The 10,482-nt window shown below is 41.7% G+C and overlaps 1 protein-coding gene across 1 annotated transcript; it reads right to left on the bottom strand.

Moving 5' to 3' along the window:
• Positions 1 to 3,873: 3,873 nt before the first annotated feature.
• On the bottom strand, positions 3,874 to 10,255 carry NME5 (NME/NM23 family member 5; the record flags this gene model as incomplete). Its single annotated transcript, XM_082291192.1, has 6 exons — positions 10,160 to 10,255; positions 9,892 to 10,058; positions 7,900 to 8,105; positions 7,500 to 7,600; positions 6,325 to 6,443; positions 3,874 to 3,960 (listed from the first exon to the last, which is right to left on the bottom strand). The coding sequence occupies exons 2-6, from the start codon at positions 10,018 to 10,020 to the stop codon at positions 3,874 to 3,876; spliced, it is 642 nt and encodes a 213-aa protein (XP_082147318.1). The 5' UTR covers positions 10,021 to 10,058; positions 10,160 to 10,255.
• Between the last annotated feature and the right edge of the window lie 227 nt (positions 10,256 to 10,482).

Here is a 10,482-nt window from a genome sequence, read left to right as displayed (position 1 = left end):
GAATTAACACTGACACTCATCAAATGTTGTTTAAAGGATGGTCAAGATTAATAGCTTAAATGACGGAAGAAACACAAATCTGCTCCTTTTCCTACATGAGAAAAGCAGGAGTTTGCAAATCTTCATTAAACAATCTTAAATCTCCTGAATGACAGTCCCAAGCTCTGACCAGTGACTCATTTCTGAAGCTGGGCATGCTGGAATGCTCTGACAGATGCAGACAATGGGAAACTGCCTTTCACTGAGGCTTCTGCCATCTTTAAAGTATGTCCAAGGTTCCTGGCAGTTTAACTGTTCCTGAAGATAATAACTCCCTTCTGAGACAGGAAGGCTGAACAATCACATACTTCAAGACTAGCTCAGTCTGTACAGTTCCAAGAACAACTTCCAGTGCAGGTGATAGCAAGCATATGATAAGCAAAGTTCCAGGAGGAACTCTGTTGAAAAAATAGAATTATGGGAAACAGATTGAATGCTCGTTTTATGGACATAGCTCTATTCCAGCACTTAGGCAGTAAACTAAAATGGACTCCTTCAAAGTTAAAAATGCCCAATAAAACTCAATAGGCAAGGTAATCATTTGGACTTGACAGAGGGAGAGGACAGATTACTCGTCCTTGCTGACATTGACATCTTTCAGTTAAACCGGCTTTTTTCCCCAAAGTTACATTTTCTGTGCTATGGAATCATAACCCCGGCCAAGCCTGTACCACTCTGGGCTAAATAAAAACCTAAAGACCATAAGAAATGTAGCAGCACATGCCCCAACAGCCTCTCCCATGGTGTCACAGCTCCCCCACGGGACCAGGCTGATGAGCCATTTCACATTCCCACATCCCATTTATTAATGCAGGTTCCTCAGGGTCTCAGCTGTGAGATCTGCTGGATCAATATTTGTCCTAGGTGTAGGAATACAGTGAGTCAGGACGGCACCCGTGGGATAAAGGCAACTTCTCTCTTTCCACCTTTTCCTTAGGAAAATGGAAGCAAACACCAGTCAGCAACTGAAGGTGTTAGCTCCAACATCAGAGGATAATTCCATGATAGATGAACACCTGAATGACTGAGAGTCTATAACATGTGGGTGGTAAAGGTGACATTTGCAACATCAGCTGGCTTTGTCCTTTCTCCCGCCCCCTGGATAAGGATCCACGTACTCTCATCCAACAGAATGCAGCTCTGGCACAAAAGCAAAACCTAAAACTCCAGCAGTAACATAAAGGATGCATTTATTGTCAAACAGTAGGACATCAAAATAAGCAAGCAAATATCATACTAACAAACAAAATGCAGGCGAATGCCTTGTGAATTCACCGGATTTTAGTTTCTGAATTTTCAGAGTTTTTCAGGTGTTTTCAGAAAACAGAAATTCTTATTTGGCTGACAGGAAAACACAAAGCACAACTGTCCATCAGACACATATGGGGACAATAATTATAGGCAAAATAAACTGGTTGTAAACAGATCTGTTTACTGTATTTCTAACCACCTCATACTTTTACTCTTCAATATTTGAGGGTTTGGGCTTTCTTTTTTTCCTTATCTTAGAAGTCCCAAGATTTTTAGGTCTTGGTACTGTAGGGACCAGTTTCTAAAAGTTTATTATCTGGGCTGGCAATAGTCGTTTGTTCCACTGAGAGGATAAACAATTCACTTAAACAAAGTTTGATGTTATGGACAAATGACTTCTGTTTCTCATAATTACTCAAATTGAGGAAGCAAGTTTTTTCATGAAACAAATTATGAAATTGCTTATTTAGTATTAGTCAAGCATGCTCATATTTCAGAGTTATGAAAACTACAGTCTTCTTCATTCTAGCCAGTCAAACCAAAAGATACAAAGCTTGAAGTTAACAGCATAAGTCCAGCTCTTTGAAGAAAATTAAAAAGCCCCACATCCCAAAAAACAGTTTAGTTACTTCATAAAAGGCAATAGCATGGCATTAACCTGTTGCCTGTCAAGAGCACTCTCTTGAAATTCTTCAACAGAACACATGGAAGTTTGAGGAAAACAACAGAGATTTAGGAGCAGGAGAACACAGAAAACACTCTTAAGGTAAGCTGTTCCAATTAAGCACCTTTCCTGCTGTTGTGGTTTGACGCTGGCCCAGTGCCAGGCACCCATGAGAGTGGCTCGCTCACCCTCCCCTGCCACAGCTGGGCAGAGGAGGGAAAAAGAAAAAAATTAACAAATGCTTCATGAGTGAGATAAGGACCGGGAGAAACACTTCAGGAGCGAAACAGGCTCAACTTAAGTTGCAAAGTGAATTTATTACTAACAGAATCAGAGGAGGATAATGAGAAGTAAAATAAGCCCTTAGAACACCTTTCCCCCCCCAGCCCCTCCCTCCTTCCCACCGACAGCGCAGGGAGACAGGGCATGAGGGTTTGGTCAGTCCATCACCGAGATTTCCCTCCGCTGCTCCAGGAGAGGAATCTTCCCCTGTGAGGCCGTGGGTCCCTCTCACAGGAGACAGTTCTCCTTGAACTTCCCTGGCGTGGGTCCACCCTCACAAGCAGCAGCCACACCGCCCCTGCTGCAGCCTGAGCCCCTCCCACGGGCAGACAGCCCTCCCAAAACTGCTGTGCTGTGGCTCTCCCTTTCCACAGGGTCCAGTGCTCCAAGGACAGGCTGCTCCAGCCTGGAAGCAGGGCCCTCTCTCTCCAGCGGGACTCCCACTGGAACACAGCCTCCTCCAGGCATCCACCCACTCCGGCACGGGCACCTCCCCACGGGCTGTGGGTGGATCTCTGCATCCCCTGTGAATCCCCACAGGCTGCAGGGGCACAGCTGCTTCACCATGGTCATCACCACAACCTGCAGAGGAACCTCGGCTCCGGTGCCTGGAGCACCTCCTGCCCCTCCTTCTTCACTGATGTTGGTTGTCACCATGTCATTTTCCCTCACATGTTCTCACCTCCTCCTCTTCTCTGACTAGAATCCCAAAATCTTTTGACTTTGTTTTGATTTTCTTCTTAAATATGTCATCACAGAGGCATTACCAACCTCTCTCATTGGCCCAGTTTTGGCCAGCAGCATGTCCATTTTCAGAACCATCAGCCATTGGCTCTGCCAGACATGGTGGGAAGCTTCCAGAAGCTTCCTCACAAGAGCCATCTTTGTCGTCCCCTGCTACCCAAAACCAGGCCATGCCAAACCAATACACTTGCAAAAAAATGTTGGAAGACAACCTCAGTCCTTGACTAAAATATATATTCCTGTTATTTTTAGTCACTGAGCCTTTTGCCACCAAGATGGGAAAGGTGCATTCAATGTACCTTCAAATAAGTCCTTCAAATTACATTCTGACAAAATAATCAGACTTAAGTGAATCAACTTCAAGAGCAACCTTAGCTGGGTGATGTAATCAGCAATTAAAATTCCAAAGTTGCTAATATGCCTCCAGTATTTGTTTTCTACATTATATCCAAGTACCTCCCTTCATAACTGGATTTATGCTAAAAAATTGCTGAAACACGACCCTTGACTTCACAAAGGACAGGCCAGGTGGATGTCCTTTGGGAATCCACACTGCTGTAAATGATTTTGTTCTCTCACACAGCCAAACCAAGAAAAATGGGGAAAATAGCAGTAAGTCACACCCACTAAGAACATTGTCTTTTTCTCATCACCCAATGCCATAAATTTACTGCGTAATTCTGCATTCATTTTGTCAGTAGAGAAAGTACTAGAACCAATACATCCTGTGTATTAAGTGTAAGGTTATTTATCCCATGAAGACACAAGCAGTTATGACAAACACATTTACTTTAGATAGTATTGGTTATACAGTCAAAGGACACACTGAAAATGACAATATACATCTGTAACTTGGAATGCTTGAGATGGTTTGTTTGGTTTCCACCAAGCTCTCACCCCCGATGCTCTTCCTGAGAGATGTGATATTGTAGTTTAGGTTTATTAGGATTGTGTTCAATCAGCCAGTCAGCAAGCCAAATCTGTGAACAAAAAACCCAAAACCCAAATGTTTTCAGCTTTCTGTTGTTTTCTATTAAGTATATAGAAGCATATTAAAAGCATTATTTGAAACCTCTGGTACAGATACTCTCCTACTGTGCTGCAAAATTAAGACCTTTCAGAAAAAAATGGACATGCAGATGACCTATTTTTAAAAAATTTTCTTTTAAATCTTCAGTTTATATTGCTTTTGAACAATTCACACTGACCTTTAGAAGACAACTTGTCCTGGCAGTGTTTATCTTTGTGAAAGTATAAGACCATTTGAGCCATACTTCAAATAATTCAGCCATCTCTGTTTCGGAATGCGGCTGCACAGTATTCCTGAAACTGCTCAATGAAATATTACTGCTGACAACACTTACAGATATTTCATCTAGTAATCATTCATTCAGAGTGCCAGCCTTCTGCACTGAAATCACCTTACAGTACCTAAAACTTAAAACCAAAATATGGTTGCTTTTTAAAATTCATCTTGCAAGTTTTCCAGCACGTTGTACTTAAACGAGAATGCAGGAGGCAGGAATGCCTTGAGTCCTAATTCCATCCGCCAGTCTGGGCCTGGCCTTAGGCAAAAACCTTTTGCCTTGATTTCTCCACTTGTAAAGCAAAGTTTTTAACACATCCTTATTTACTTCACAAGGCTGTTGACGATTAGTTTCTGGAATGCTGAGTACAACAAACTTCATACCACACTGTGAAAAAATGACAGAACAGCAGACAGGGAAGGTAAGCAACACCCTCCTTTTACTACCACGTACAAAAAGGGTGGTTTGCAAAGGGAGAGCCAAGCAGAGCACTAGGACAGGTAAAGTCAGCAACAGCAGGACAGTACTAAGAACCTAAGACAAAAATGGAAAACAAACAAACAAAATATGCCAAAACACAAAGCCCCTTAGAAAAAACTGCTTTAGAAAAAAGAAATCCTCAAATCATTTGAGCTCAAATAAATTTATCTTGTATTACCTAAGGAACTGGCTCAGACAGTCTCTGTGCTGACAGCAAGTATTTCTGAGTGTACAGACACTTTCTGATGCCATTTCCAAAAGCAAAGAAAAGAAGAAAATAAAAAGATACTGGAAAAAACAAAACATTCCAACAGTCTCGCTGTAAGCCACCTAGCAGATAACAAACAAAAAGCAATAGGCAATATCTATTTCTGAAGCAGTATGAAATCAACATTATTTTCCTTCTGTTACAAGGTCACAGACATTACAGACAACAAAGAAGGTAGAAATAGACTGTTTTTAGCAAAGCAAACAGACTGTTTTTAGCAAAGCTACTGGCACTGCTTAATACAGCTTTCTTACAAGCAAGGAAGGAAGGCATTGTCTCCATGAAGTTACTATCAGATACCTCATAACTGATTAGAAAATTGTGCTAAGAATGCAGATTAACCAGAAGCCAAAACAATGAGCAAGAGAGATGGAACTTGTAACAAAAAAAAAATTCAGTATTTAATATAGTAAAGAGGTGACTGAAGAGAAAGAAAATGGGAATATTCTTCAAATATGCAATAGGTTGCTGCAAAAAAATAGGAGATATTACATTGTCTCCAATGTCTTCTGGGGATAGTAAAAGGGGAAAAAAAAAGGTAATGGGCTTAAAATTGGAGCCAGGAGATTTAGGCTATCTTTTAGTGAAAGCTTTTAACAAGTATAATTAAGTACTGAAACAGATTGCCTGGGGAGACTGTAGATTCGCCATCATTTGGAGTGCTACGCCACAGGCCAGATACACATTTGTTAGGAACAGATACAATTGGTTTGGCCTTTGGGCACAGGAATGGACTTCATCTCTGTTTTCTAGATTTCTATGGTAACAGTGCCAGACACAGATAAAGTAAAGAGGTTATAAAGCTGGAACAATCAAAGTACCTTAAATGTGGCCTCATGTATATCACATAGTTTATAGGAACACCCCAAGTGAGTTTTAAGGCTTTTTTTTTCTGAAAAGCATACTTTAGAAAAATGCAATGATTATAAAGCTGATAATGATGTAAAATCCACCACAACTGCCAGCAACTTGTCACATGAATTAATTATCTGCATGCTTAAAGAAATACTAGTGCGAATGACTGGAGCTTTAAGAACACAAAGACATATTTACCATGTTTTTCCACACATAAGAAAATTGATTTTGTTTAGGGACTTAAAACACAAGCTTGTTTTATCTCTAACAAACAAATCAACTTCTTGAAACCAAATGTTATTTGAGTAGCTCATTAGCTGACAGCTAAAACAGCACAGCTCTTCACCAACAGTGTAGTTCTACAAACAGGGACTTTACTAACACCAAGTAACTGCATCTCAAAGCTGACAGCAGTGCTGGGGCACTGCACATACCATGGGGTCTGCTGGCTTCTCTTTGCACAGGGCAGTGAGCCCAGCCAGCAGCGTGGGCTTCACATACAGGTTCAGGTAATCCCGAGCTCTTTGTCCAGTGGGAACAGGCTCCAAGATTGCTGCAAGGAGGAATCAGAGGTGTTAGAAAACAGCCTCTAGAGTGATTAAACCCAGCATTCTTTCAAAGGTTGTTTATATGTGAGCTGCTCTTTTCCTTAATAAGTTAATAATACATCATGGGTTTTATAGCTTCTCCCACAACAAACTGCAAAGAAACTCCCTAAACTTCTTCACAATGTCCCTGAGGTAATTTTACTAACTATAGTCTATTATGAAAAGGGAGAAAATCAGATCATCCGGGGAAAACCTTTATCCATGAAGATGCATTTGGGGCAGAAGAGAAACAATATATCCCATGTTTAGCACTTTCTTCTTGCAGTGTGAAGCTGGATTCTGAAACCCTAAAAACCTCACCTTTAGTCTTACTTTGTTTGTCAGGGTGAGGAGAATAGACATGGTTTACACAATGGGTAAGGTTTTTATGGAACTGAAACATCTTTTATTAAACTCACTGATACAGCTGACAAAAAGCATCAGTAGACACGTTCTTCTAGCAGTTTCACTTGCACCTTTCTGTCAAAGAGCAAATCCTGTTACACTACAAACCAGAGATCCTCTTGCAGCCTTTCCAGGTTCTAAGGCCCTTTTCTCTGGCACTTAACTTTGGAATTGCACTATCATGTGAGCATCCAGCTGCTTTTGAATAGGAATTACTCAGCCTCAATCCAAGTAGAAAGTCAGTCTTCTCAAGCCAGCAGGAGTCTCCAGGGCTGACAGTGCCAGAAACACAGAAACACTCGCTGGAGTGTAACAGCTTCCTAATTTCTTCTCATTTTACCCAGCTTTGACTGCTCCAGTTCCCAGAGCAGAGTTTGAAAAGTGGAAGCAATCTCTGCAACTACCCTGGCTCTTCAGATAGATTTTTTGTAAGCCTTTCATAGCAGAAAATGTCAGCTTATAGATAAAGAGACCCACAAGCCTATAAAGCAAACAAACCCAACCTCTTCTAAATCAATTTTATCTGGAGTCAGGGCAGAGACAAGTAATACCAGGGAAGGGCAGGGAAGAACTCCATCCTCCCCAAGACTGGCAATGAACCAACTGTACCATTTTACCTTCTGGAAATATGAATCGAATTTCTCTCTCTGCTGAGGAGATGCTGAGACTGCCGTGGAGCCCATTCCTCAGCTCATCAGTTCCATAGAGTGCTCTTAAGCTAAAAACAAGGGAAATAACTGCTTGGAGGGCAACTGCAAATCCTTTCCAAGCTTCTGCAGCCTGAGAGCGCAGAAGAGCAATAGATATGGACTAATTAACAAGACATTGGCTTGATTTTGCTTTAAATATAAGAAGTAGCTACCTAAAACTTAATTTCATGCACTCAGCATTCCCCATAAAATAGGTGAACTTTGCATACTATAAAACAACGGTGAAAAAAAAAAAGAAGGAATTCTGGTCTCAATCAAGAGAATGAGAAAATCCTGCTGACTTGCCCAAGGCCAGTCAGTGAGTTACCTGTGAGGGTGAGTTCTCCTAGCTCTTAGGCTGTTGGATGGTCCAAGCAATTCCTTCCAGTATGAGACTGCACAATTTCTAGCAAGAACCATAGCAACTATAGGACCAGAACTCATATAGGCTGTTAAATTAGGAAAAAACACTTTTCCAAATTGTTCTCCGTAGAAGTTGCTACACTGCTCTGGGCTTAACTGGAGCTTCCGTTTCTATAAAGTGTAAAAGACAAAAAAAGAATTAAAGTAACTTGCTACATTGAAACAGCTTAGAGCATTAAAAGACAGTATACAGTCCTCTCCTGCAGTCATATCTTCAAGTGCAGAACACAGAGTAACTTCTGAAACTAATCTGATTCTCCCAGATACGATCTTCTTTGAGATACAGAGTAACCAAGAGCAAAAGTTTTCCAAGTTAATTATGAAAAGCCCAATGGAGTAAAATGTGATTTTAGCCTAGGCAAACGACAGCATTTTCTAACTGCTGGATGACAGAGCACTGTACAGAAAAAGTGAAGAGCATTACAAGGGCAGGATTTTATTACTCAGCTGCTACAGCATAATGTTCTACTTTTAAACAAGTTTCTCTCCAGCCCACATTGTTAATTATGCAATTGTTCTATTTTTCTTTCAGTGCTTTGTGACTCTTCCAATAGCTGCCTAGCCTGCAAGTGGCCAGGATCAGGACAACTTTGGGAGGTTATCAGAAACCATAGGGCAGTCAAGAAAAAAATTTTAAAGTGCATTCTTTGAGCTCAAACTTATACAACGCAAGAGTTCCATATACTCAGAGTCCTTTTGGTGTCAAAAGTCATTGCAGACATCAGAAGACTCTACTAAGATATTGCAATTAAATAAATAAATAAATAAATAAACTATTTTGTCTCATCTTCTGATACATATTGAATCAATAGAAACATGTTTTGGGTCGAAAGGTGTCTTAAAAATCATTTTGTTTCAAACCCCCTACCATGGGCTGGGACACCTTCCACTAGACCAGGTTGCTCAAACCCCAAACCAGGCCTTGAACACTTCCAGGGATGGGGTGGCCACAGCTTCTCTGCGCAACCTGTGCCAGGGCCTCACCATCCTCAGGGTGAAGAATTTATTGCAAATATCCCATCTAACCCTGCCCTCTGGGAGTAGAAAGCCATTCCCCCTCGTCCTGTCACTCCAAGCCCTTGTCCAAAGTCCCTCTCCAGCTCTCTTGGAGCCCCGTTAGGCACTGGAAGGCTCTCTCAGGTCTCCCTGGTGCCTCTTCTTCTACAGGATGAACAACCCCAGCTCTCCCATCCTGTCTCCAGAGCAGAGGGGCTCCAGCCCGTGGAGCATCTTCGTAACCTCTTCTGGAGTAGCTCCAAGAGACCCATAAACAAATAAATGCAAATAATAAATACAAATAAATAAAACAACGAGAAAGGTAAGGGAGGAAATGAAAAGAACCAAACGAAACGAAACAAGACAGTGTGGGGAGGAGGGGGAGGGGCCCCACCGCCCACAGTCGCGAGGGCGCAGCGCCCCCCAGCGGCCGCCCTGCCGGTCTTATTTAAATATTTATACAGTCATTTCAATATTCATAAGGCCTATTTACTGGAAAAACAGCGGAAACAAAAAATTAGTCAGACTGCAACCGGCCAGCTACCGAATTCAATTAATTCTCTAATATCCACTTGCACAAAATCTTGTGAGATCTGAATGATGCACTCTCCAAAGAGTTGCCTTGGACAGTTCACACATCTGCTCCATACGTTTGCTAAATCTGAGTTTATTAACAAAATCTGTATTCTCCTGTGGTCAGCAAAATAGCTGGCCTGCTCTGTTCCATCCCATGCACCAAAAAGCATCTCCTTACAGAATCTGGCAGCAAAGTTTGACAATATGAAAAACATGCATCGATTTTTGGACACACAAGCTTTTAGTTACTGGCTTGACTGCTGGAAGTTAAATATTCTCCTGACTTACAAACTACAGTTCTTTTCTCTGGAGCACAGCCTGTTACCTGAATGATATGGAATCCTGATCGGAGAATGAGATCCTCTATTTCTTCTTCTTTATCGATGACATCTGGTTTGATGATAGCCAGAGTTCTTTCCACATAAATCTGAGGTTCAGGCATTAAGATCTCCATCCTGGCTTCTAAATTAGAATTCACTTGCCTCTTTTGTACTGCAATGACACCAGTGCACGACATTTGCAGTTTGTCTACTGCACAGTCACCTGTGGTGACACTCACCATGTAGTCCAGGAACAGAAAGGGTCACACCCACCTCACAAAATGCATGTGAGATGTTCTCTGCACTTGTTAGCACTCTGTAGTTCACATTCCCATTTTCAGTGCAGTGGAACTTTGTGGAAAATAAGGCCAAAACTTAATGTTGTTATTCACTAACTATATGGACAATATACGAGGAGAGAGGGGCATTATCACACACCTTGATGTGGCTCCCTGTTCTCCCACACCCTCCATCCACCACGAGCTCCTTCAAACCCCAGATCTGTATCCTCACACATGACAACTGTGGTGTGGGACTAATGACTTGGAGCTGGTCCACCTGTAAGCCTCAGGGTATTTCTCAATGGTTATTTAATT

The sequence above is a fragment of the Coloeus monedula genome (assembly GCF_965178545.1).
Source record: "Coloeus monedula genome assembly, chromosome: 15".
NCBI lineage: Eukaryota > Metazoa > Chordata > Aves > Passeriformes > Corvidae > Coloeus > Coloeus monedula.
This window is presented reverse-complemented; position numbering and strand designations above follow the sequence as displayed.